This window comes from Anopheles coluzzii, chromosome 2 (genome assembly GCF_943734685.1).
Source record: "Anopheles coluzzii chromosome 2, AcolN3, whole genome shotgun sequence".
Classification (NCBI taxonomy): Eukaryota; Metazoa; Arthropoda; class Insecta; order Diptera; family Culicidae; genus Anopheles; species Anopheles coluzzii.
Window position 1 is genome coordinate 43,670,493 of NC_064670.1, and position 26,986 is coordinate 43,697,478.

The 26,986-nt window shown below is 48.6% G+C and overlaps 7 protein-coding genes across 7 annotated transcripts; 3 read left to right on the forward strand and 4 right to left on the reverse strand.

Annotated features, from left to right (window-relative positions):
* The first annotated feature begins 201 nt into the window (after positions 1-201).
* LOC120948408 (peptide deformylase, mitochondrial-like) lies at positions 202-1,420 on the forward strand. Its single transcript, XM_040364686.2, has 2 exons — positions 202-1,009; positions 1,079-1,420. The coding sequence occupies exons 1-2, from the start codon at positions 626-628 to the stop codon at positions 1,391-1,393; spliced, it is 699 nt and encodes a 232-aa protein (XP_040220620.2). The 5' UTR covers positions 202-625; the 3' UTR covers positions 1,394-1,420.
* Positions 1,421-1,680: 260 nt separating this feature from the next.
* On the reverse strand, positions 1,681-15,048 carry LOC120948407 (SH2B adapter protein 2). The gene is made up of 5 exons (XM_040364684.2): positions 13,612-15,048; positions 5,520-5,651; positions 5,197-5,430; positions 3,905-5,107; positions 1,681-2,324 (listed from the first exon to the last, which is right to left on the reverse strand). Exons 1-5 carry the CDS (start codon positions 14,110-14,112, stop codon positions 2,007-2,009), a joined length of 2,388 nt encoding a protein of 795 aa, XP_040220618.2. The 5' UTR covers positions 14,113-15,048; the 3' UTR covers positions 1,681-2,006.
* Positions 15,049-15,836: 788 nt separating this feature from the next.
* LOC120952631 (uncharacterized) lies at positions 15,837-16,361 on the reverse strand. The gene is made up of 2 exons (XM_040372054.2): positions 16,274-16,361; positions 15,837-16,193 (listed from the first exon to the last, which is right to left on the reverse strand). The coding sequence occupies exon 2, from the start codon at positions 16,162-16,164 to the stop codon at positions 15,934-15,936; it is 231 nt and encodes a 76-aa protein (XP_040227988.1). The 5' UTR covers positions 16,165-16,193; positions 16,274-16,361; the 3' UTR covers positions 15,837-15,933.
* Positions 16,362-16,433: 72 nt separating this feature from the next.
* On the reverse strand, positions 16,434-19,647 carry LOC120952626 (gamma-tubulin complex component 3). Its single transcript, XM_040372047.2, has 3 exons — positions 19,484-19,647; positions 19,132-19,316; positions 16,434-19,059 (listed from the first exon to the last, which is right to left on the reverse strand). Exons 1-3 carry the CDS (start codon positions 19,566-19,568, stop codon positions 16,765-16,767), a joined length of 2,565 nt encoding a protein of 854 aa, XP_040227981.2. The 5' UTR covers positions 19,569-19,647; the 3' UTR covers positions 16,434-16,764.
* A 232-nt stretch (positions 19,648-19,879) lies between these two features.
* Positions 19,880-20,805, forward strand: LOC120952630 (alpha-ketoglutarate-dependent dioxygenase alkB homolog 6). The gene is made up of 2 exons (XM_040372053.2): positions 19,880-20,068; positions 20,142-20,805. The coding sequence occupies exons 1-2, from the start codon at positions 20,039-20,041 to the stop codon at positions 20,793-20,795; spliced, it is 684 nt and encodes a 227-aa protein (XP_040227987.2). The 5' UTR covers positions 19,880-20,038; the 3' UTR covers positions 20,796-20,805.
* A 130-nt stretch (positions 20,806-20,935) lies between these two features.
* On the forward strand, positions 20,936-23,127 carry LOC120952629 (mediator of RNA polymerase II transcription subunit 28). The gene is made up of 4 exons (XM_040372052.2): positions 20,936-21,110; positions 21,208-21,609; positions 21,680-21,914; positions 22,014-23,127. The coding sequence occupies exons 1-4, from the start codon at positions 21,048-21,050 to the stop codon at positions 22,043-22,045; spliced, it is 732 nt and encodes a 243-aa protein (XP_040227986.2). The 5' UTR covers positions 20,936-21,047; the 3' UTR covers positions 22,046-23,127.
* On the reverse strand, positions 23,118-26,823 carry LOC120952628 (uncharacterized). Its single transcript, XM_040372051.2, has 2 exons — positions 25,065-26,823; positions 23,118-24,982 (listed from the first exon to the last, which is right to left on the reverse strand). The coding sequence occupies exons 1-2, from the start codon at positions 25,122-25,124 to the stop codon at positions 23,261-23,263; spliced, it is 1,782 nt and encodes a 593-aa protein (XP_040227985.2). The 5' UTR covers positions 25,125-26,823; the 3' UTR covers positions 23,118-23,260.
* Positions 26,824-26,986: the final 163 nt, after the last annotated feature.

Sequence of the window (26,986 nt, forward strand, 5' to 3'; positions counted from 1 at the left end):
ACTAGTTCCATTAAAAGTTTCTGGGAAATATAATTACCAACGAATATAATTAAATCGAACTTTTATAATCTATAATGATCTTTAATCCATTTGGTTCTACATCTTGCCGAAGGAAACGATGCAATATCAAATGGAAAATTTATTATTTTCTCGTAATTCAGTGCACTCGTATTGTATCGCCAACTAATGCATTATTGTGTTCTATTTCCTCCAGGTGGTTTATGATCAGATGCCCTGGTCCCGAATAAAGGTCCTAGTGCGCTTCGATAACGGGCATGGAATCTGTTTATTGCATGCACAAGGAGTGTAAGTAAAAATAACGACACCTGGCCAGCTCATCGACCTTTGCATTCCCGGGTCAAATTACGGCCAAGTTATGCCGAAGCCATCACAGCAACCATAGCTAAAACACAGAAATTGCACCTCTCCATTGCGAATCCATAGAACAATCCCCACAGGGTGTAAATATCCGTTTGTCAACAAACGGCCCGGCGCCCACGGAACAGATGATTTTGACAGCTAGCCCCTCGAACGGCTTGTCAACGCGTGTTGTCTCGCTGTAAACATTATGTAAACAGTTTTGTGCCGCATTCGCGCACCGGTCGCACCCGCAATTGCACGCAAAATGGTGACGGTACCGATTAAAACATGCATCCGAACACTCAGCACCACCAGCCGGATGGACAAATCGTTTACCAAGTGGTATCGAAGTTTGTGGCAACCGAAAGGCAACGACGAACCACCGTACGATCACATCGTGCAGCTAGGCGATCCCGTACTACGCGTGCCGGCCAATGCGATCCCTGAGAAGGAGCTCCAGTCCGCCGAAGTGCAGTATCTGGCCCGGCATCTTACGAAAGTGATGCGAGCGTACCGGTGCGTCGGATTGGCCGCCCCACAGCTGGGCCTATCGTTGCGCGCCTTCGTGATGGAGTTTAAGGACGAGCTGCGGGACCAGTACACCAAAGCGGACTACAAGCTGCGCGAGATGGAACCATTGCCATTGACGGTACACGTTGCTGTGCTGCTTTCGAGCTAACCTTTCCTAGTTAATCGCTCAATTCTTTTTATTTTTTAGATTCTTCTCAACCCCGAACTGAAAGTGCTCAACTACGAAAAGGTGATACACACGGAGGCGTGCGAAAGTGTGCGCGGCTATCGGGCGGACGTGCCCCGGTACCGGGAGATACTGTTGCAGGGCTTCGATGCCACCGGCAACCGGCAAGAGCTGCGACTGAGCGGCTGGAATGCCCGCATTGCCCAGCACGAGATGGACCATCTGAATGGGATCGTGTACACGGACATTATGAATCGGAAAAGCCTAACCTGCACCTGCTGGCAAGCGGTCAATGCTAAGAGTGGGCGCATTCAGCTATCGTTTGCCAGCAAATAAATCGGCCACTTATTAAGCATGTGTTCAGTTTGTGTGTGTGTGTATGCCTTCCTTAAAAACACACACACACGCACACCGGTTAGCTGTTTATTATGGTTATTGCACTAACGTATGAAACGAATGAACTGTTGGCGCACACAACAAAGCAACATGAATTAAGCCCCAGATATTGAGGGGGAAGGGTTAGAGGTTTGTGCTTATGGTTAGCATGGTTTATGGTTTGGTAACGAATGTACGATTATCTAAACGGTAACCACGGCTACCAATTTGTCAATGAACCAATGATGTAGCGTCAATGTCTTTGCGCTTTATTCATTTCCCAACGATGGCGATCGCCAGTTTGCTCGGTTTGATCGATCCCGCTCTTGTGCCACGAGCGTTTTTAGGCTGCAGTTAAGCTAAACCAAATGAGTAGAAACACTACAGTAAGAGGAAATTGTTGTTGGCTGTTAGTGTAAATTTAGCAAATAATGAAACCAACAAAAACCACTGCAACTACGCAAGGTGCTTTATAATGGCGAGATGAAACTAAAGAGCTAAGAAATCATAAAACCATACATCATCTGGTAGAGTTTCGACTGCAGCCTAAAAACAAACGTGGACAAATTCACGTTCAAACGTAGCTGTACTGATTATCCACGGCCCGTTGACCGTCCTCGCTAGTGCCGCCACCTGCTGGCTGCGAACCGGCGGCCAACCCTTGGTTCAATCCGCTCGTTCCTGGCTGTTGCTGTAGCTGCTGCTGCTGTGGCGCATGAACGTGAATATGCTGTTGCTGCTGCTGCTGCTGCTGTTGTTGATGTTGCATCTGCTGATGGGAATGGTGCAGATGTGAGCTCATCTGCTCGACCGGAACCGTTTGCAGCGACAGCTCCAGATCGCACGTCTTGATCCGCACGCTTCCGTTCAGCGTGATCGCTTGCGTTGGCAGCTGCGTAAGAGTAGTGGGGCGTCGTTTGAAATTAAATTAAGAAGGAAACAACCCAAAGCAAACCACGAGACAAAAGAGAAGGAAAGAGAGAGAGAGAGAGAGAGAGAAAGAAAGAGAAAATATGATCAGCAGTATGATCTCTGTAGTTCTCCGCTTGGTGCCGGCAAACCGGAAACCGGGAACATATCACACTCTCTCTCCATATAAATTTAACGTTCGTGTGTGTGTATTGTAAAAGAGTTTTACATCGGAAACGGTTAAACGTTTAAGGAAATCTTCCAATCATGCTTATGCTAAAGCACAACCCGCACAGAAAGCATGCTTCTTCGCAGAGAGAGAAAAAAAAGCGCAAATACATTACCATGAATGCACATTCACATTCACAAGCTACGGACATGGTAAGGAATGATATATGCTCTAACTACACACGCATGAATGTAAAACACAGGTGACAGAGTATTGTGATGAAGACAGCGAAATGGAAAAGACTTACAAAAATTGAACTAAGTTGGCAACATTTTAGTAGAAACCGAATGCGCAAACTCTAACTCTACAAAACATTGGGATAATTAATTTAATCAACCCAATGCAGAACGAAACAAAACCAAGTTCAGAGTTTAATGATGAGCTAACGTTGGGAACAAAAAGTTGCTAAATTCCTCTGTTTTTCGTATATTTAATTTTATACATCGTTTCCAATCTAATTCGACTTTAGAAAAGGTTGCATGAAACAAAAGCAATAAAGACGAAATGCAAGAATAATAGCAACGTCCATAAAGATGGAACGACAGAGATAAAAACGGCGAACGAACGATACTGTGAACGGATTGTTAAAATATGTACAAACAACAGTAGAACAAGAACATTTACGGCGAGAGAAGACCTAAAAGAGATAAAAATAAAAACACAAAAAAGAACTTCTACAACGAAAGAAACCACATACAACATAGTGGAGCATTGCAACTTAGAAGATAGAGACACCAAAGAAACGAGTGTGTTGGCCCACGCACATGTCATCGTAGTATTGGACCGTAGAAGTAAAATACAACAGTAGAGCGCAACAAACAGAAATACCTTCGAGAAAAATTACACATTCCAACAAACAAAAAAAGACAAACAATACGAGCAACAGCAGTACGAGCTAACGAGAGAGAAAAAGAAACAAGAACAGCTCGAGATCAGAAGCCGGATCAGCAAATGGACACACATTTTCAAAGCACAACATTTTTGTTTAGAACGTTTTTGTTTATGGTTGTGGATTTTGGCTTCAATTCGCTTCAGTTTGCGCTTTTCACTGTTCCTAGCAATGAAACTGTAACTTTGTTCTGGGATGTGTGTGTGTGTGTGTGTGTGTGTGGTTGTGTGTGAACCGTTTGTATGTGTGTAACCGAGTGTGTATGTTTTCGCATTTATGTTTTGTTTTTGTTTTCATGATTTATTCGCTTTCCGAAGGATCGATTGGCTGGCTTTCTCCGTCAACTTTAAAGGTAGGGCAGGTTTGGCTGCTGTGTATGTATGTGTAATTGTGTGTGTGTGAGTGTGAGAATATTGCCGCTTTTGCTGGGTAGTTAATATCTCACATGTCTTGGGCTGGTTTGAGGATTGCTGGCCGCCGTGCTACCGCCGCCGGTGGCCCCTGTCGCCCCGGCCATCCCGCTGGACGCATTGGAGGAGGAAACGTTGGAGGAAGCAGCACCGCCGGTGGCGTTATTATTACTGCTACTGTTACTACTGCCGATCAGCGTGGTCGAGTAGTTGTTGCTGGCAGCCGTCTGCGGACCGCCCTGCAGGCCAATTACCGATTGCTGCTGTTGCTGTTGCTGCTGCTGTTGCTGCTGCTGCGCGGCCTGTTGCGTGAGCATTTCCTGGTGCAGCGGGGTCAGCACGTACCCGGTGAGCGTCACATCGGCAGTGCCGCCCGATTCCAGCGGTATCGGGTGCTGCCGGAAGTGCTCGAGCATCTCGGTGATCGAGGGAAACCAGAGGTGCTGCACCCGGCACTGGCCCAGATCGTTCAGCGTCATGCGCAGATGCTTCGCCTTGCCCTGGAAGTTGAACGTGAGCACAAACTCGCCCTTGCGCGTTTCGCTCTGCCGCACTAGGAACACGCCGTGACTAGAGGTGCCCTCGCGCAGCACCAGCTGGGCGGCATCGAACCGGGGCAACGTGCCGTGGAACCACGGGTACTCGTGCATCATCGCGGTCAGGTCGGTGTCGTGCTCGTGCGACACGTCCAGATCGTTCTCGGTCAGCTCGAAGTTGCTCGACGACGATATCCGGTCGTCCGGCCGGCGGGGAGGCAGCTCCGGTGCGCTGGCAGCCGTAAGGGAGGAGTTGTTCGCGTTCGCTGTCTGGCCGGTGGTGGTGGTGGTGGCGGTGGTACCGGGTACCGTTCCGCCACCTGCCGCCGTACCGACGTTCCCGCTCTGGGCCGTGAGCGATTGATTCAGGCTGAGGTTGTTGACGTCCGCGGCCAGGTTCGATGTCAGTCCGGTTCCACCACCACCACCGCCGCCGCCGCCGTGCGACATTGAGGTACTGAGTGTGGCGATCAAATCCGAGCCAGCCGCCGCATCCGACGGTTCCGAGTTTGGTTGCGTGCTACGCATGCAGTAGCGTATCGTGGCCAGCCAGCTGCGCATGTCGTCCGTGTCGCGGGCCTCTATGACGTACTCCAGGTTGTTGCCGGCCTTCAGCACGAACGTGTTCTCGTGATCCGGCATCTCGAGCGCCGTCGTTTCGCGGGCCTCCGTTATGAGAAAGCAAAACACACCGCTCCGGGGCTGAAAAGTAGGACCGAACGGGTGTACGGGATGGTATTAAAATCTCCACACTCAGCCCAAAACTTCCCTTCCCCCTTGCTAGTTAGTACCTTTTGTGACTTTGGTGGTGAGTAAAATTCCAGCATGTACCCCGAAACCGTTTTCACCAGCACCAGCTTACACTTTTCCCACTTCTGCGAACCGGGCTGGTCGAGGTTTTCCGGTGACAGGTAGTTGACGGTGCCCTCCTTCCGGCATTCGACCACGATCTTGGCGAGCTTGGTTTTGCTCGCCCGCCGTTCCGACAGTTCCACCTCGTCGGAGTGTTGCTTGTGGAAAAATGCCTACGCGGATGAAGCACGGGGGAATACACGGAAAAGAGGAAAATTATTATTTAAGAAGGAAGGACGAAGGTATCGACGGGAATACTCACATGAATCACCTTGCCCTTGCGGAGCCCTTTGAACGATAGTCGGCGGAAGAACGGTTTGTGGTTGGTTTTTGGCGAATCTGTATCCTCGGAGTAGTCGCTTTCCTCCGGTACCGTTGCGGACCCGTTTCCAGTCTGGAGAGGGCGGTGATAAGAGAGAACAATCCATGAGGTGTTTATACATACGTAGAACGTTTGTTATTTGTTACTGTGCATTTTCGTACAATTCCCTCCCCAGGTTATTAGTAGTGGTGGGAGCTCAAAATCGGACCTAGCCGATTTCGATTCCGTGTCCGGAATCAATTCTGGAGGCGATTCCGATCCTGAATTCAAATTCCGGAGTTGACTTCGGAGCCGATTTTGAAGCCGATCCCGGAGCTAATTCCAGAGTCGGTTTTGGAATCGGAATCTAGCAGGGAATCGCAATTTGCTCCGGTGACGAAATCAGGATTGACTCCAGAAATGGAATTTACTTCGGAATGAGAATCAATTCTTGAATTGATATACGAAGTTTCAGAAGCGAATTCAGTCCAGGAATCTCCATGAGAATGGATCGTTTATAAGTAAATTTTAATTCTTTGCAGCTAGCAATACGTAACATCATTGGACCCAAATGCCAATTCTTAAGGTGATGCCAAAACCGATTCCGATTTCGAAGCCGGATTACGGATCCGTTCCGGAAACTGATTCCGGAACTACTATCCGGAATTGAAAACTTTGGAGCTAGCATGGATCGATTCTGACGAAAACTTAATTTCTCCCATCACTGGTCATTAAAGCCCCTGTGGTGTCTTGGTTCTTGGCCCAATTGGAACCGTCACCTTCTTTTGTTTGTACTGGTAGGCCGCAGTGGCAGCCAGCCGGTTGCATAGATACTCCACCACTCCGCACAAAGGTGGACAGGGTGGAGCTGCTGATAATGCATAGAAACGTGAGTCTCTCGATAGAGCCAGAGCCAGAGAGGCAACCAACAAACAGGCAAACCAATAAAATCATCAGCTTCAATTTATTTCAAGCTCCTAGCTGTGCCCCACCCGCCAGCTGCGTCCATTTGCCCAGCCCCGGCTGTCCACTATACTGTCCATCGCCCCAGGGAGCAAATTAAATCAGACAAAACAACAACAACAACAAAACAAACAGCGGCAAACAAGACGCTTTAACATTTGCACTCCATTCGTATAAATCATTTGTTGAAGGACGTGTATGGGTTGATTTTTGATTGAGCTGCAGATGCGATGATTAAGGTTGTTTAGCGGCGGTGACCCGGGACGGCGGTCCAACAACACTGGTACGAGATTTGTATTTTTTTTTTGGGACCAAAACGCTTGTAGTTAGTTATTCTAAGGCCCCGCTCCCTCGTAGCTTGTGCATCAGCATCATCGTCGCGCTAAACATGAGATCATTTTAACGTTTTGCTTAGTTGTGTGCTCCCATCACAAATGTACTGTCGAGTAAATAACTTTGCGAAGATTAAAGATAAGCTTTTAGATTCACTTTAGAAAAAAGAGCAATCAACCGTTACGGGACAGACAGCGCACGGGTCCTTTCCGATTCCGACCAAATACTTTCTTCTTTTCAATATGCAAATTAAATGCGAAAGATGAAATTTCCCGTAGTGAAACGGAATTCCAAAATAAGTTCTTCCACATAACGGTTGGAAAAACCCCAAACTCTCTACTCTCCACTGACCTTGTTATCATATTTAAAAATGCGAAATAAATATCCGTCATGATGGTGGCGCGCGATCAGCACACCATTCAGCATTGATGACCACGAGATCGGATTTCGATTGTGTCCCAACACAGAAAAACGCTGCGCTGGATGATAACATTCCTGCACGCCCTCGAACGACCACCAAAGGCCCCGAACCCGGTACGATGGCCACGAATCTTTACATGTGTGTGTGTGTGTGGTGGAGAGGATGCATAAAGCGTAAACAACACCCCACTCGAAGTTCATTCCCATTGGGGTTCGGTGTGTTTGGAGTGGGTCGAGCCGAGAGGCGGCTACTAATCTGAGTGTTGGTAGGCCCACTTCACCAGCATTCCTCTACACACACACACACACACAGACACACCCGAGCGAAGGCGGCAGCAAGTGTAGCGACGTGAAAACCACACCAAATCAACACAGCCACAACACCCGCGTCTTCCCCCCTCCCTCCATTAATTCATTCATTGGGCAAAGGTGGGTAACGGACTAGAATGGGCCCACCGTGGAATAGCGCGAAACGAACAGGCGGCGGGCACGGGGGTTGGGTGTGTTCATTGGCGTTTTGAAATTTATGAATGAAGTTCCAGCGAGCCGTTCGAGGCGGGAGGGACGGCTGGGAACGCTCCAACCTGTCCGTTTTAGTCGCGCCAGGTGGCCATGTTTGGGATTTGGCGCGTAGTACAGTACCTGCTGCTCAGCGAGCGTGCGCGCGCGAGGTAAACATGCAATACACGGTAAAGCGCCAAGGCCGGCAATGTGGGGCACACGAGGGGAAACCATCCCATAGGGGTTACTAATGTGCTGACCAAAAAAAATCGCGGACAGGAATGGGAGAGGCGCCCGTCAACGGTCACACATGTACATACCAGCACGAAGTTGAGGGGCTGTTTTGATGAGTCTATACCCCCGGGAAAGGCACAGTATTGGTAGGTGGTGGCGAGAGACTAAATTACTGAAATTACTGCTGAAACACAAAACGATCTTCAATTCTAGCTTTTATACAAATTGATTCGACAGACGATGATAAAAATTAAAGAAGAAATAAAGTGTGCTTTTTTTTAAATGCCTTTAGCTTGAATGTATATTTGTGTTGAATCATACAACAACGTTGTAGTGTTGTTGACTAATCGGTTTTGAAGTGGAAGTGCTTACCAAAAGGCAAATATTTGTGCTACGATTTATTAACAACAAATTATAACTAAATATTGTTTCTTGGCTAGATCAATAAGACTTCGGCTGTAAACATGTCCAGGATGAGTAAGAAATGAAATCACGATAGAAATCAAAAATACGCATAGCTTTGCATCAACAATCTCCAAAACAACACAACATTTGCAGCGAACAATTAGGGGAAAGCGGGGCCAAATGGCACTGTTAGGGATTTTGCTCTGTGCCTCACTGGGTAAATCACTGTACACAGATATTTTGACGTCAATCGATGCTTCAATGGCTTATGGCAATATATAAAACGAAGTTAAAAAATCAACACCAAAAGTCGTGAAAATGATATGGTTTGAATGATATGGTAGAATGATTTTACTATGGACGTTAGGCTTTGGTTTAAGCTCTTGCATCTAGGTAGAATTGCAAGAGAAGATATTTAAGTTTTACATGAAAGTGTTTTGTTGAATAGTTTAGGAAATTGCTGGAATATTTCATAATTCACGTGTTGTCAGTATTTTTGCTTCTCCATAGATTATACATATAGCACAGTTTTATTTATGTAAAACAAATATATTGTAGCGAACTTTGCTTACACACCTTAGCCACATCAGCCTATCAATACATACCGACCATTTGGCCCCAACCTGGAACGATCATTTTGCTTAACATTACATTAAAATGATTACCTTTTTCACGTAAATCATAGAAAGACATCATGTGCAGGATACACATCCTTTTTCTTCTTCAATTACAGTGAAAGCTCTCTAAGATGTAGTCTCTTCAAGATAAATTGTTTCTTTAAGATGAACATTTTAACGGTCCCGTCATATTCCATAAATTTTATGTATCTTCAAAATGAATGTTTCTCTAATGCGACTATCCTTCAAGCTGCATATGTGATTTGGTTGAAGAGGCAAAAGAACTCCGTTAGAGCCAAAGCCTCTATAAACTGTACAAACAACGATTTGGCAGCCAAAATTCTCTTAGATGAATTTTTGGACGACGGTTCATAAAAATATTGGTCTAAGGAGGCCATGTTTTTTCCCGTAGTTTTTTGGATACTTCATAGCCACAGCTTCATCAGTTTTCCTCAACGTGAATATCTCTCTATGGTCCGGGTCTATGAAAATGTTGCGGGAACATTTGTTGCCAAATCGTATGGACGATTGACAGTTCGTCATGTTGCTCATGTTGCTGGAACATTTTTGTTGCAGAAGAAACAAATCGATTTGTTTTATGTTTACTTGTTGCATGAACATTTCCAAACATGTTTGCATTAATTGTAAAATGTGTTTGTGAGTGAATGTGCACTGTTTTTGAAATAAATAGGAAAATCCAGAAATGTGGCCATTGAACAAATGTTGCCGCAACATGTTCATAGACCCAGGCCTAAGCTGACGGTCCCTTGAAAATTCACCTTAGAGAGATTTCACTGTATTTGGTAAATTCTTACGAAAGCTTTTTTTCGAGACGGTCAAATTAACATCGTTTTGACCAATTATTTTATTTCTTAATTTATACATTTATTCATAAGTCTTAGGTTCATACTGTGCATCTAACATTGCATTTGATGTTTTTCTGCCATCAGAAGACATTTTCAAAGTGTTAATTTGCCAATAATGCAGGTTACCATTTCGCTCCACCTAACCAGTTTGCCCCGCTTTCCCTTACATTTGTCATGAGCTGTTTTCTTTTCCCCAGCGTGTTACAATCGTTGTGTCAATGTTGTTCCGGCATACTGTTTACGGTTTTCCTATTTGTACGCCCGTCTGCCCAGCCTGGAAAATTACTCCACCGGTGAAATATCCAATTACATTTCATTCAAACCCGTGTTAGCAACAGCACACACACACGCCGGGAGTGACGTGGAGTGCATTCTCCGAAATAAATGCAACAATGATAAGAAGACAAAAATAGACACTTTGCTATACCCATCGTCATATCGCATCCGTGTTTGTTGCTTTTCCTTCCCTGTGCTCTTCCCCCGTGCTTTGGCGTGATTGGTGGTGGATTGGCTGGGGCGTTGATTTGATAACTGGTCCCTCGACCACGAGCAGGCACATGCGGGCAAAGTGTGGCAAAACTTTTTTTATTGTTTTTTTTTTCGAGTGTTTTTGTCGCGGATGATTTCGTCGCAGCATCCCAAGAATGCTGCAAATTGTTCTGTTTTTTTTTTTTTTTTCTATGTAATTAGCGTTACAACAAAACGCTTTGTGTGTTCAAATGCACCGTCAGGTTAGCGTTAGCTCCAGCTGGTAGATGTAGATAGGCAAATAATTAGAGATAGTTCTCGGAAACTGTATCGCTTTGCCGTTATCGTCGCACGCCAAATAACACGTGCCTACTACTACTCGTCGCTGATGCTTTGAGGACATGTTTTCTCTCCGTGTGTGTGTATTTTGGAGAGGATTAATGGAACAATTATTTGAATTGTAAATATTACAACCACGAGCATCAGGTAGCGAAGGCATATAAAGTTGGATTTGTTTTAGGCAAGTTTGATGAAGGAATGCCTCAATTTGATAATTAGAATAACATTAACTAACCGCCATAATGCCTTGGGCCGGTCTGGTGGTTCAGTCGTCAACTCGTACGACGTAACAACATGCCCCCGTCATGGGGTTCAAGTCCCGAATAGACCGTGCCCCCATACGTAGGACTTGACTATCCTGCTAATGGTAACAATAAGTCACTGAAAACCAAGCTTACTTCACTAGTAGGTACAGGCAGGTCTTGACCGACGGCGGTTGTTGTGCCAAAGAAGAAGAACCGCCATAAACTGTCAATGATTAAGCTGCTCTACGATTACGAAAGTGACGGACTGCTTTGTATTCATCAATTCAAACGTAATTGATTTGAAGAAACTTGTACCATTCGAAAAGCGTCAGTTGACTAAAGGACGGAATTTGAATTTAGATTATTATTGTAATTGGCAAAACAAAAAAAGAAAACAAAAACGAACAAACTGTTTGCCCATTCTTCTCGTGCGAGGGAGTCAGCTCATTCGTAGGAATCCATCCGCCACATTCCAGACAACCGCCCACTCGAGACGACAATGCTCTGTGTATGTATATGGTCGGGTTGGGCGTAAGGACACCCATTTTCGGTATTAAAAAAAGCTCCACTCCACTTGACATATTCCTCAGTCCCGTATCCGTATACAAACAAAGGGCCCGGACATACACTTCTATGCCGATCCTGTTTCGGTCGATAAGAGAAGATGTGTAATCTATTTACACGGCCCACCTTCGGCCCCAGTCGACGTGTGCAGCAACAGTTTGCTCAAACGGAGAGTGAGCGATAAAGACAGAGAGAGAGAGAGAGAGCTTTCTTCGCACACAGAGGTTGCGTGGGCTTTCCTAGAAAGATGGGACCCGCGATGAGACTGGGTTGAGGATGGGCTATTAGTAGGTTCTGCAAATGCAACCACAGCCACCCCGATGACGTTAGCGGGCACACCCTGATGAGAAGGTGGCGGACGGACACGGAGTGAACAAATTCCATACTTCAAGGAACATTAATACAAAGGAAAAAAAGTATAACATCCCCCCCCCCCCCCCCCCCCCTCCAGTAGGCAACGAGCAGGAAAGCTCCAAACTAGTGATAGGTAAAGTTGGTAAAAATCCGGAGTCGACTCCGATCCGACTCAGATAATTTCGGAATCGACTCCGGAAGGTAGGTCCGCCCAGCATTATCTAGAGTTGTTCGTAGTCGTTTGGAATCGTTCGGAATCGCTCGGAGTCGTCCGGAGTCGGCCGTAGTCACTGGGAGTCGGAATCATCCGGAGTCGTTCGGAGTCGTTCGGAGTCGTTCGGTGTCGTCTGGAATCGGTTGGAGTCGACGTCGTTCGGAGTCGACCAGAGTTGGCCTTCGAAACAAAGGCCTGTATATGAAGTGCATGCGAGAAGTGAAAGACAAAAAACACAACGAAATTAAATGCCTGATCGATGCTCCGATCGACTCCGGCCGACTCCGATCGACTCTGGACTACTCTGAATGACTCAGACTCCTGTCGACTCCGGACGACTCCGGGCACCTCAGACCGACACCGAACGACTCCGGACGATTCCAAACGACTCCGGGTGACTCCGAACAACTCCGGACGACTCCAGACGACTCCGAACGATTCCGAACGACTCCGGACAACTCCGGACGACTGCGGACGACTCCACACGACTCAGCCTCCGGACAGAACTAGTGGTTCGGATTTGGCCGGAGTCGGAATCGGACTAACTACAGCCGGATTCGAAATCGGACTCGTGGGTGCTCTCCAAAGAGCACATCACTACTCCAAACCAAACCGTTTCCAGGGAGCGGAGATACCGCCGGGCTGGCGGTTGTGGACCGGGTTGCTTTGTTCTCAAAAGCGGCGTAGGAGATTAGCTACGAAAATGTTATGAATGAACCCCGGGTACTATGTAAAACATTCGAGCCTGGGTGCTGTCGGCCGGGGTTACTGCCTCCCGGACATCGCCCCAGGTCAGGATGGGCAGGCGTATGGCGTCAGTGTGTGGGTGCGCATTGATTACAGCCAGCTCCGCTCGTGTGATCAATGACGTAGCGCGGCACCGTTTCGGTGGAAGTTGGCGGAATGTGGGGGTATTTGTTTTGCCAGTTCGAATGAAAAAGCACACACACACACAGACCGTTTAAATGCTTGATAAACGAACTGCAACACAGTATTAAAGCAATTCGCAGGATGGAAATAACAAGTAAAGCGAACAATTGTTTAATAAGTTTCACAATTTGGGGACTAACAAATGGGTTCGCAAAGAAAAATAAGCCCCATTCGATGGAAAGTTCGATTTGGCGATGGTCTCCACTTTATCCCCTTCCCCTATCTACAATGACGCACTCCGATAACGTGCTGAACGCGAAGCTTTGCTAATTGTTTTTTGCCTGAATGTCTTCGCCTAAGGGTAAGGGGAGATTAGTTGTTGGGCCAGTGAGCACACGTCACGCTGTGACAGTATCCTGGTTACGATTGATGTATGTGTGTGTGTGTCTTTTTCGTATGTGTCACAGACATCCTTTCGGCTTGTGAGGCTGTGAGCCTTCTTAGCTGCGATGGTTCGCGATATGTTACGATTTTTCTACCATCTTTCGCTAATTGGACGTCACGTAACACTGCTGGGGCTAGCGCAGGGAAGTCTGGAAGACGTTGGTCCCTCCCGAAAAAGAAACCCTCAGATCCCCGCCCATCCCCTCCCCCACTCACCTTAGGTTGCGCTCGGCGGCGCTGAAACTCGTCCTCGAAGCGAGACTCGAAGCACTGCACGAAGCGCCGCATAAAATCCCGATGGGAGATCGTGTGGCGGGCCACTTCCGGCAGATTGTTGGTGACGTAATTTACGCACGCCCGGGCAAAGTCCGCCGAGGCCGCCCGTGCGTGACGCTCGCAAAATTCCGACCACGTACCGGCGGTCGGCGCCGCCGTCAGCGTCGTCGTCGATGCGGTCGGCGTCGGCGTCATCGATCCCATCATCGCCGACGACGATGCCGTCCCGACGGTAACCGTGCTGCCCAGTCCGCTCTCGCCATCCTCCGCGCCGGTGACGCCTACGTGCGAGGCGTTGCCGGCATGCGACACATTCCCAACACCCCCTCCTCCTCCTCCTCCACCCACGCCACTTGATATTTGATGCTGTTGCTGCTGCTGCTGCTGAACTGTCACTGAGCTGCAAAAACTTTGCTCACCATCTGTCAGATTGGCCATCATTTTTGTTTATTTTTCTCCCACGCTTCTCCGCTGCGCCAACCACAGGCTCACACACGCACGCACCTACACGCCGCACGCTCTCCTCTGCTGGGGTGCTGCTGCACCACTCCCGGGGATATAGACACGCACACGCACACACACACACACACACGCACTAGCTTTCACACTTTTCACCAACAACATGCACGGCGCCACCCTTTGGCAACACACACCTAGCTAGCCAGCCAGCCAGCCAGCCAGGATTCTGGCCCTTCTTTCCCAGTAGGCTCCGTGCGGATGATCTCAGCCCCCTTCGCTTCACTTCACGCCCCAACCCGCACGCTGCCTGCTCTGGGGCACCTGGACATGGGCGGGAATGTGGGCAACACGAGGAAAGAGAGCACCGAGTCGGGTGGGTGGTGCACACTAGTCGTAACAGATTGCTCACTCTTTTCACTCAACTGCAGCAGCAGCGGCAGCGGGGAAGCTGGTATGGCTCACAAAAACAAGCTCCGCCCGATGGCCATCGTCGTACGCACAAGAGCATTCTTCCGGGCCTCCCCCCCCCCGACACAGCGCGATAGTGCGTATTGACGATGACGGCGATGATACGGCAAACCACTACGATAGGCGGTGCAGCATCGGGTGGCAAACGAGTTACAAGAATATGCTCTGCTGGTACTGGTGCTGCGAAGCGGCTAGATTCTTTCGATTTCGCTGCGAGAAGCACTTCAATTTTCACACCAACCAACCGACTGCACGCACTTGCGGCCAGTAGACATGTGTTCACCCACTTTAGCTAGACGACACCACCGCGCCACAACACTGCATGCATTGAACTCGTGATAGAAATTTTAATTCGATGTAGATTTTTTATTATTCTGTCTATTCCCGTGATGTTGTAAACTTTTTTTTCTAAGCCCGTGGCTACACCGCACAGCGGGACGCCTGTCTGGACCGTTCTGGTTGACGGTTTGTTACAAAACATCACCCACGGTTTTACTAACCCTTGTGGCTGTGCACTCTGTTGCAGCGAAAATGGTATCCTAGCAGCTCTCTCAAAACTTTTTCAATGTGTCATAAAATTAAGAGTGTCGTGCAAATGTTTCAAAATTTCCTGCTGTGATTTTTGAACATTTTCCCACAACCCAATGCATTTATATATTTATCTTGGCATTATTGGAGGCTTGGTAAAACAATTGTTTTGTTATTTTTTTTTAACATGCGTTAAATACTTTCCAACATTTATGCACAATTGTACAATTTATTATTTAATAAATTGTCAGTAAATTTGGTTCATCACTTCCCCAGAGTGCATCGTGTTTGCTTCGGCGGCTGTCAACAGTGCGAGATTGTTTTGGGGCACTGTTTTTCCTTGCATTTAACATAAATAAAAATGTCCTATCCGGCTGGAACCGCTCTGCGCTTTCCCATCCTGTTCGGGAGTATATTGGTCGGGTTTGGAATGGCGTTCTACAACCGGTAAGAAATACCGTCCATATTGTACCCGCGCACCCACGTTTGCGACACATTATGAAACGCTGTTTGTTTGTTACGTTCTTCGTTTTTTCATCAGCGATAAATTCATGACCGGGCTGGAAGAGGAGCGTGATCGGCTGAACAAGGAGGACTTGGAAGCGAAGCAAGTGCTGCTGGACAAGATCGACGCGGTCCGAAAGGCGCGCATGCAATAGGTGTAACTTCGAGCTAGTCATATCCCATCGCTTCACACAATAAACGCTATGTACAGATTTTTACATCAGTAAACACATTTATTTAGATCTAACCGAGCCGATGGATGGCATGTGTGTGTGTGTTGGTTGGTTGGGTTGGTTTGCGGTTTTAATCCTGGCGGATGCGCGCCGCTCGGGGATCATCCGGACGCATCACAACGTACGTCAGCTTGTACCGGCGGTTATCAGCGTCCTTGCGGTAGTAGTTGGTCAGTCCCACCACGCTAAGCCCGATTCCGATTAGAGCGATCACTGACGAGCCGACCACCTCGGGGATTTCGTTCCACCCGCGCTTGAAGAGTGCCGTCAGGCCGCGGCTAGCCTGAGAAGACGCTGCCATTGTTGCGTTCCGGTGGAAAACGAGCCGTTCTGGGGGTAATTGAAAGGATGTCGAATTCAGAAATGCTATTTTTCTATCCAATTTTCAGCTAAAAACATTCGCCACTCACTCTATTCACGTAATCGTGTTTTTCTTTGCTCGATATTTCACACCTTCTGATGTGCTGTCAGCGTGACAGCAGGTCGCCTTGTACCAAGGTGCATAGACAGCTGGTGTTCAAACTCGCCCATTTCGAATTTTAACGGACATGTACAATGAATTTGTATAAATATGGGAAATTCTAATCCATTTATTTAAACTGATCAACGAAAAACTGAGTTAAACACAAATTGGCACAACTGAACGGAACTGTAGCGTGAGGAGAGATATATAGTACAACGGCCGAGTCCAGGCCATCTATGCCCGCCAACACGACCCCTACATAATATCGCAGCAATTATACGTCGCTAGCCAGGAAGAGTGTTTATGGATAAGCATAGCGAACGCTTGCTTTCGAGGTGGTTCTGCAACCCGCAGGTCGGGATCGGGCAGTTCCGGCCGGACCAGCAGCTCCGCTGATGTTGTTTCGCTCGCTGACCATTCCTGCCATGCCTCGCTAGATCATTTGCGTGCAAAATTGTTCGCCATACTTTTGCGCATATGCTGAAACGTGAGCGGCACGCTCAATCGCTCATCCCGGTGCTTGTAATACTCGTTATAGTCCAACCGCATGCACAGCTGCGGTAAAGATTCGATGGGCGACACCGCCAGCTGGTACAGGAAGTGGCCGACCGAATTTTCGTACTCCACCCCGATCGCAATGAGCGCTTTCTGGCAATGCACCAGCTTCGCCTCAAACTCCTGCTGCGCTTCGTCCCGCTCCAGCGCACGCTCCGCGTTCACGCCGTACGTTCCCTTCGCTTCGCTCGATTGGATGTACTCGTCGAACTCTTTGCGCGCGTCCAGTTCCCGATTGCACAGCTTGTAAAAGTTCATCTGCCATTCGTCCAGCTTGCGCACCGAGCTAAATATCTGCTCCAGGCAGCTGCTGAACAGATGCGTCGACTGGTCCAGGAATATGCCGGTGCGAATGCGATCGAGAAATTTATCGTGCGCCTCCAGCACGTCGTCCAGCGCTTTCGCCTGCTTGACCCGTGCGCTGAACTGCACCCACGAGCACTCGATCACCTCGTACAGTATGTAGTACTGCATCTGCGTGATGATGTTGATCATTTTCGAGCAGTAGCTCTGCAGGTGCTGCTTTATCAGGCCAATGTCGCTAGCGATGGGCTTGAAGCAGCGCGTGCTGAGCATGTGGTTGCGCCAGATACCGTACAGGATGAACTGGAACCGCTTCATGTTCCACAGCTGCTTGAACAGGGCTCGGTAGGTGCACTGGACGGGCTGGAAGATCGTCCCCAGCGGACCCTGCACTTTGTACGTCAGGCAGAACACATCCCACCCGGTATCGCCCTCGCAAGGGCTGAGGAAGTGCACGTCGAGATAGCTCAGCACGGCCGGCTCCTCCTGCTCGTCGGCCGATTTTCGCACCGCAGCGGCCACAATAGAGAACAGCTCCTGCTGGTAGATGTCTTTCGCCGGACGGTCCAGTTCCTCCTTCAAATTTTCCATCAGCACATCCGCAAAGTGGCCCAGCCCGAGCAGCAGATAGTCGCGCATTGCCTTTAGGTGATCGTAAAGCTGATGGGGACCGAGCACGATGTCCAGCACGCGTTTCGAGGTCTTCAGGTACACGCCGTCGATCAGCACGTGCAGCTCGGTATTGCTGTGCGGACTGTACAGGTAGTCGAGATGCTCGTTGAGACACTTCTTCAAATCCGTCCGCTCCGGGACGGGCTCTCGGTCTTTGCACACTTCGCGCAGAAAGTTGATGCTCTTCCCGATCACCAGTATCTGCTTTGCCAGCGTGTCCGAGATGAAGGACGGCACCATTGAGCTGCGCAGCCGGAACTCATCGTGCCAGAGCCGGTTGTACCCGACATCGGTCAGCTCCTCGATGAAGAACTCACAGTGCGGATCGACGATCTTACCGTCCGTTAGCCACTGCGAAAGCATCTGCTGCAGCGGTATGCAGGCCGACTGCAGCAGCTCCCGGGAGATGGTGCGCACCATCGGGTCGCCGTGCCAGATAAACTTGTGAATGGCGGAAGCGAGAGCGCCCCCCTTGACCTCGCGGCAAGCGTCCGAGATCAGCGCCAGCCACTGTAGCCGTTCCATCGGCTCTACGAGCCACACCATCGTGCGCATCAGCGTCATCCGCTCCGCACCATCGCCCGCCTGCCGCTGGCGGTCGAGATTCTCCTGCAGGTTAGCGATCAGCCCGTAATAGTTGGTCAGCTCCTGCTGCAGTGCGGTAATGTAGCCCTGGCCAAAGTTTCCCATCAGGTACGAATCGCTTTTGGGGTTAATGAAGCGGGACACTTTGTTGTAGAAGAAGCCAACCTCGGCCAACCGCAGCAGCATACCGGCATCGCAAGCGTTCAGATTCCGGCCGTGTATGTGGTCGAGCTTAAACTCCCCCGACACCACGTTCTTGCGCAGATACTTTCCCTCGATGCCGGTGCAGGCGTAAATGACGTCCTGTATTAGCAGATCCTCCAGCTCGTTGCGGTCTGCAATCTGCAGCTGCGCATCGTCCGCTACCAGCGCTTTGGAGTCACAGAGACTGCCGGTGGATCCGGTTACTGTACCGCCGGACCGTGATTTCATCAGCCGCTGACTTCCGCCAATGCCCGAGTCCAAGCTTAGCTTCGAAAACACGCTGTCCAGCGTTCCGGACGCGAAACCGGCATCGTTGCGCAAATCTACCTGCAGTCCGCTGCCACTTGCACTTTTGTCCGAATCGGCCAGATGAAACAGGAATTCCAATATCGGGGTGCGCTGTTTGCTCTCGGTCTAAAACGATAAAGAGTGTAAATCGTTTCACTATCATATTCTGCACATCCTCGTGGTCGCCTAGAAAGTTACCATCGATATTAGCTCCTCGTAGAAACCATTAAACACATTTACGCTTGCTTGACTCCTGGACGCCAGCAGGCGGTTAATGCGCGCCACTATCGTCGATTCGTTTGCCGCCGCTGAAGTACCGCCATGGTGAGTAATTGAGTTTGGTTTGTTGGCAATCAGCCGAGTAACTTCTTTCAACACATCGTCTGTAAGAAAGCAACAGCAGAAAGAGCGGAATCGTTAGCTTTCTCCCGCTTGGCAAGCGTCACCAAACAAACCAGCTGCCAACATGACGCTCCCCGGGAAGTGTTTGGATCGTGCTTGGAAGCAAACAACCTCGACAGCTAGGTGGGAAACGCTGGAAATAACTTACTTGACCGGTCTCCGGCGAGATTCTGGCACAGCTGTTTTAGCAGTTCGTAAATGACCGGGAAGTTGGGCTGATGGTTTCGGTTCATTTTTGCTATTGATCGGGTGCGAAACACGTCCGCGGCTCCCTGCACTGCACTGCTTTATTTTGCTGCCAAAGGTGTAACAGTGGCAGGGCTACACGGTTATCGTAATGACAGTTAATAGGAATTAATTTTTTTAACTGTTTGCTTCTCCTTTCCTGTGATGGTTGTACAAAAAGTAATCTATTTTTTTACATACTTACAGCAAATAATATCGAAAGACACATCAATTTGTAAAGATACACAAAAACTGATATATTTTTTAAATCGTAACGGTCCATTGGGAATCCCAGTGTGAAGCAGCAAGTAAAAAAATAGCTCACTTTGTGCAACCGTGTTGAGATAGAAAAAAAAATTAAATGCCAGTGCATTGTTTTGAATTCACTTGTTTTGGAATGCCTGCCAGATTCTCTCATTGCGAAAGGATTAACAATTTGTTTCAACAGGCAAAGCAGTATCAAATAAGCTAAAGCAACATGATTTGGCAGAACTTTGCCGTGCAAAATGTAAGTGTGTATTTTTGGCTCCAAGCGCTTTCATCACTTTTCGTGTCTAATTCTTGCTTGCAAACGCTTTCAGTGTCCACCGAGTATTTACTACCTGCCCGACTTCATTACAAAGGAAGAAGAGTGTGCGATAATGCAGGCGGTCGACAAGACACCGAGGCCCCGGTGGACACAGCTGTCCAACAGACGGTTGATAAATTATGGTGGAGTTCCTCATCCGAAGGGAATGATAGCGGAAGATATTCCTGTCTGGCTGCATCATTACGTCGAACGCATCAATCAGCTGAATGTGTACGCGGAAGGCATCAAAGCCAACCACGTGCTGGTCAACGAATATCTTCCCGGCCAAGGCATAATGCCACACTTGGACGGGCCACTGTTTTTCCCCACCATCACAACGATCTCCTGCGGCTCACACACAGTGCTGGAGTACTACGAGCAGACGGAAGATGCAAGTGGACAGAGCGGCAGTGGATCGTTAGTGCGGCAGCACAAAACAAGCATCCTGCTGGAACCTCGAAGTTTGCTGGTTGTGAAAGACGATATGTATCATAAATATCTTCATTCCATAGCAGAGCGGGAAGAGGATACAATTGATGCCAGGGTAGCGAATCTTTCGTTGGTTAGCAACGCTCATGCAGGCGACGTCTTAAGGCGAGACAAGAGGATATCGCTAACAATCCGCCATGTACCGAAAACGAGTAAAATGAAAATAAAAATATTTTAACTATAGTTCACTCGGATTGTGTACAATTGTCCTCCGAAGCAGAAACTACATGGTCCAACGTCACACCATAACAGTATAAACCTTGAAGGTAAAACAACCGTCAAGATACCTTGGGGATGCGGACGTCAACAACACAAACATTCATTGTTTTCCCCCGGTTGTTTCTTGCCGCTGCACGCAATCGATAAAACAATATTCCGATAATTTAGGTTCCTTTGCTGACCTCGACCTGCCCGCAGCCGGGTCGCAGTAATGGCGTCCTCGTCGAACGTTGGCAGTGGCAATTTGGTGGACGAACTCGAGGAAGCATTTCAGGTGGGTTTTGCGTGCCTCAGTGCCGCCAGGCAAGGCATGGTGCCGATTTGTGAAAATTACTCAACTCCTGCTGTTTCCTCCGCGCAAAAACTTGCAGTCGTGTATTCACGCGCTAACGAAGGAAGAATCGGCCACTGGAATCGACAAGGATGAAATCAAGGTAGAGGTGGATCAAACCACGCTCAAGTTCATCGATCTCGCCCGGCAGATGGAAGCGTTCTTTCTGCAGAAGCGGTTTCTGCTTTCCGCCCTCAAACCGGATCTGCTGCTGAAGGAGGAAAACTTCGACCTAAAGCAAGAAATCGGCCGAAAGGACGAGCTGATACGCAAGCATTACGAGAAGATTGAGTCCTGGAAGCAGCTGCTCTCGGATCAGCAGAACTTTAACAAACCGATCCAATCGATGCCGCCGGACATGCGTGGCAATCTGGCCGGTGGTGCACCCGGTGGTGGCCCTGCCGGGATGATGGCAAGCGGCGGCATGAACCTGCCCATGCAGGTAAGCACTCCCGGCACTACGCGAGCTTGATGTTGCAGCACTAAAAAGGGCCATAATCGTAACCTTCCAGATGCAGAGCCAGCATCAGCAGCAGCAAATGCAGCAGATGCAGGTGCAGCAGCAACAGATGCAACAGCAAATGCAGCAATCGATGCCGATGGGCGCCTCCAATGCGCAAATGTTTCAGCAGGGTGGCATCCCGCGGGGCGTCGGACAGGCGGGTGGGGGCCCCGGTTTCCCCCCGGGCGCTGGTCCGAATCTTCAGGGCCCGCTGGCTTACTTGGAGAAAACGGCTAGCAATATAGGTGAGCCAACTGTCCGGATCGGTCCTACTGGTGGTGTACGCGGGTTTAGGAGACGGGCGGTGGACTTAACGCAATTCTCGATGCTACTTCTACTTCCAGATCTAGTGGGCCTGGGAGACGGTCGAAGGTGACGCGGGCGGGGCAGGGGACGCGGTAGAGGTCGAGGCCGTGGAAGAGGCCGTGGACGAGGTAGCGTGTCCGAGTTTCACAGCGGCTCACTCACCTGAGACTGGCGCGAGCGGTGGCGCTTCGTGCCCTCCCCTCCCCTCTCACGCTCTGAGTTCGATTGCTTCTTCGTCTACCGTTTCGTTGTATGGTTAAGGCCCTCGACAGACATCAACCGTTGGCGATAACACAGCTAGGAAAGAAGTTAAGGCATCAAAGAAAGTACAGCAACAGTGCAGCAGTATTTAGCAGCGAAAACAAAAACAAAATCAAAAAGGTTTCCCCTTACAAATTACAGCAACTACTAGGCAAATCAGCAAACCGTACTTCTACGGGTAAACGCGTTCGTCGGTAAAAAAAAGCAGAGAGCCAGACCACGTGTAACACCCAACGAGCTCACCCGCAAACCTACCAGCACGTTTGGCATACACCCACCAGCAAACATTCCTCGTTGATCACTTGCGCCAAAATTGTCCCTCTTTGTTATCTCCATCGCTCCCCGGTCCCTGTAATTATGGTGTACAAAAATCAAAACTAACACACATACTAAACGGTGCTTTTCCCCCGGCGCTTTCACGTGCCACAGAGGACAGCGCCCTTTTTCTTCCGTTTTCTTAAGTATAAAACATGTATAGGAAAAAGACTATTATCAGCAAAAGAAGATAATATAGCGATCGTGCCTTGGCATTTGCAATGATCGTATGTAAAATGTGTGCTCGCTTTCTAATCGATCTGTTTCTTTCCCCCCCCTTCCTCGCGCAATCGGACGGATCGCTCGCGTCGTGTTGACAGATTTCCTTAAAACACGATTGTTTCCTTTTAACCTTCATTCAACTTTCCCCCAAATTATTCGAATGTAGTGTTTCGTTCTGTTTCCCCGTTTTTTGGTCCACCCGTTCCGGAGTCTTTATGACGATCCTCGGGGTGTAGATCGCAAGAGATGCGCTGCGAAATGGAAAATAGAACCAACGGGTTTCACTGCTTCCTAAAACCCTTAGCACGAACAAGAACATGGAACAAGACAAAATAATAAAGGAGTCGGAAATGATCGAAACGTGTTTGATTTATTTCGGTGCTGCGGTGATCAGCGGGTAAAGGGGTAAATATGTTCTCCCAAAAAGAGTGCAAAACATGGCTTAGGAACTCTGCAGCTGGCGATGCGTTGGCAGTGTGGGTTTGCGCTATAAACTGCGATCACGCCGGATCATCTGCAGACGTTCTGGCGTGGTAAAGTTTACGAATATGTCGTGCAACCGGTCCAGACAGGAAGCAATGTGCTTGCCGGCATCGCGACGAAGGGCTGCAGTAGCCAGGTTCGTGTCCCTGCTCCGCCCCGTACCCTCCGACTGTAAGCTGATGATGAAGCACACAATATCGGCGATCGTGCGTTTGATGCTTTGCACTTCGTCCGTTTTGAACAGACGTCTCGTTAGATAGCCCCGAGCGTAAGCATTGATAATGGTAGCCGCCCTGTGCTGCTGCAGCTCCAACATTCGCTGTGGCAGAAGACTAAACTCTTCGTTTCCATTGCGGTCCGGAGTGCGGTTTGCTGTACGGCGAACGGATGAACGGATTGTCCTTCCAGCATCGTTGGTGAACGATTGATTCCCGGTCAACGTAAGCTCACTGTTGTTATCAACATTCTCCTCCGAAGTTCCGTTTGCCTGGCATGTTTGGTAGGCGGCGTCGTCCGTATCGGTACACGAATCGTAAGACACATCGCACAGCGACAGTTGGCTTACGCTCGAGGCCGTATGAAGGTCCGGAGTTTTGGTGCGAACGGTCCCGGAAACCGACATGCTCAAGTGGTTCTCGCCGTTGCCTGCCAGCATACCATTGCCTTCGTCGATCGTGAGCGTTTTCGCGCACAGTGCTACCAGTTCCTGCGTTTTTTCGCGAAAACTTTGCTCCAACATCAGCCGTTCCTCCTCCTGCCGCTTCAACAGCTCCAGCATGCGCTGCTCGTGCGTGGTAAGCGCTTGCGCAACACTCTCGAATGCGCGCTCGGAGGCTCGTCCGGATCCAGCCGACGAGTGGCTAATCCGGCGTGAGGCCGTTTTTCGTTTCGGGCGGCATTTTGCCGGATCCGTGTCCGGTTTCTTTTGCTCTCCGATTGATTGATTAACCCCCTGCACTACAGATGCACCGATTGCGGATTTTACGGGTGTATTTTCTCTGTCTGCAAATGCATTACGGGCTGCCTCGATTGGTTTGCTTTGATCGGGCGGGTTTTGATGCTGTTTGGGACTATCCGTCGACTGAACGACCGGATTGACCCGGGGACGATCAATTGGCGTGGAATGACCGACTCGTTGCAAATTCATCAAATCTACACTGGGCTTCTCCAGGTTGAAAGTGTTTGATCGTACCAAAGGAAACCATGGCAACGCTTCCTCGGACGTTGGTGTAACTGTTCTTGTCGGCGACTGCCAGGACGGTTGCTCTGGATCAGATTGCAACCTTTGGGTGGACAGTGAGTTGCAATTACTTGTATCCTTCTCATCCGTTTCCTTTGTTTCGAGGGTTCCTAATTCTTCTTGGCCGCGCCAAACTTCATCCGGTAACAATTTCGGCGATGGCGGAATCACAGCAGACGTACGTTCCAGAACATTAAGCGATGCAATTGGACCAGCATCGTTTGCAACTTCTACAGGAGTTATTGCTACACTCTCACAAGCTTGTGCTTCGGCAGTACTTTCAGATGTTGGACTGTGTGCAGTGTTACTCGCGTCTAGAGTCGATACCGCTTCTACATCCTTGGTCGCACCGTTGTTTTCATCGACAGACTGGGAAACGACACAGTTGTTTACGGCCGAGGCCCTTCTCTTCTCCTGCAGACGGTTTTCAATTTCCATTGCCTTCTGCCGGTAAATAGCCACGGCAGCACGCACCTCATCGTTAACCTGTTAAGCGGCACCAGTGGAAACTTACACATAAGGACCAATCTGTAGGAACAGTGCAAAGCGAGCAAAAAACTATTCTTACCAATGGTGGTAGTATGGGAACGCCATCCAGCTTAAACACCGACACAAAGTTACTCTCCATGTTGTAAACTACAATCAAAAGCGACAAAAAAGCAACGGAACACGATAAAGCCGAACAAAGTTTCTTTCCAGCTCTTCAATAAAGTTTTGGCCCCGGGGCGGAGACACGTTTCCCGGACAACGGTGTGTAAACAACATAAACAACTTTTGACTGCGCTGCGGTAACGACAACGACAACAGCATATTGGCGGGAAACGGAACTGAACTGATGACAAGCGTGGTTTTGTGAAGGTGCAAGCGAGGCCAGCTGGGTTATATTTTGATTGTTCAACCAGTATAGAGAGAGAGAGAGAGAGAGAGAGAGAGAGTGGAGTATGATGGTTGCCACAAAGATGCAGATCAGAATATATGTTTGCTGTTTTTACTATTTTTCTTTTAATTTCATAAATACATTTGTTTTGCGAGATTTTGCGTAACGCTCGATTTCGTAACGATGATTTTACCAGGTTTGATTTTGATTTTAAACAGAACGATATTAGACCTAGAGCCCTTTGATTACGCTAAATTAAACTAAACTAAAATTAAACTTACTTATCTACTTTACACTATCAGAGCAAGAGCAGAAGATAAAAGAAGAAGAAAATCAAAAGAAAAGAAAGAGAGAAAGAAAAAAGGTGCTAACAATTCAAGAAAGTGCCCTTAGAAGGGGAAAATCTGATGTTGCGCATTTTTCTTTAAAGCGTCCTGTTATTTCATATATTGGATGTGTACTGGTTTTATCGTACAACTCTTCTAACCTGGTCCAGCGAGGGGCATCCGCAATGGATTGTTCTTCCTCCCACAGTTAGTTGGTGGCCATTCGGGTTTAGTAGCTGACACCTTAGCCAATGTGGGACAATCATGGCTTGGGTCTTCGCGTTGTTGATGCGGATTCTCCATTCACCAACATAAACCCTGTAGTATGTCCAAAGAAACGCTGAGCGCCGCGCCTGAGTTCTGCTGGTGTTCTACCTTTCGTGGCGATTGCCGTGTTGTCTGCAAACAAAAACAACTGGGCACCACTAAATCCTCTATAAAAATCAATTTAAAAAAACTGGGAGCCTATCTAGGAAAAGCAGGAAGGTCCGCCGTGAACAGCAGATGCAGAAACGGACCCAGAACGTTGCCCTGGGGTACGACCGCCGTATCATGCTGCACTTCCAAAGTATATGGGCCGATGACAACAAGGAAGGTGCGCTGCTGCAGGAAGTTCTTGATCAGCTTGACCAAGAATAACGGGAGCTTGAACTGATACAGTTCATGGACAAGCCCATCAGGCCACACATTTTCAAATGCTTTTCCCACGTCAAGCATAACAACAGCGTTGGAACTCGCTTGTTGTGCAGTCGAATCAGCTGGTGCGCTGTTGAGTGCCCGGACCGAATATCCAAACTGTTCTGCCGTAATAATTTGAAGATCGTTGACCAAATTGACATATGTTTTTTTTTTCTAACAGTTTGTTGAACTTAGCGCGCTTAGCAAGCTTATCGGTCGATCGGTCACTGGATAGAAGTGTTGGATCCTTTTCGGGTTTCTGGATTGGGATCACTTTAGCGCGCTTCCAGGCTTGCTGGAAGATGTTGAGTAAGAGACAGCTGGGTCATTGCTCGATTTTGCAGATTTTTGATGAAAATATTGAAGATTCCATCCAAGCCCGGGGCCTTCATGTTTCGAAGACATTTGATGGTACTTTCAACCTCCGCGACGGAGACACGCTCTTCGGGTGGTAGAGTTAGAGGTGTATTGTACGCATTATACTGCACCGTAATACCGTTTTGTTTTACCGTAATATGTTTTTTCCCCAAGCTTTACGCTAAGGTTGTCACAGTATTTTACCAGTCACGAATGCACATGGTAGCGCTTTTTAAGCTCATTCAAACTGTT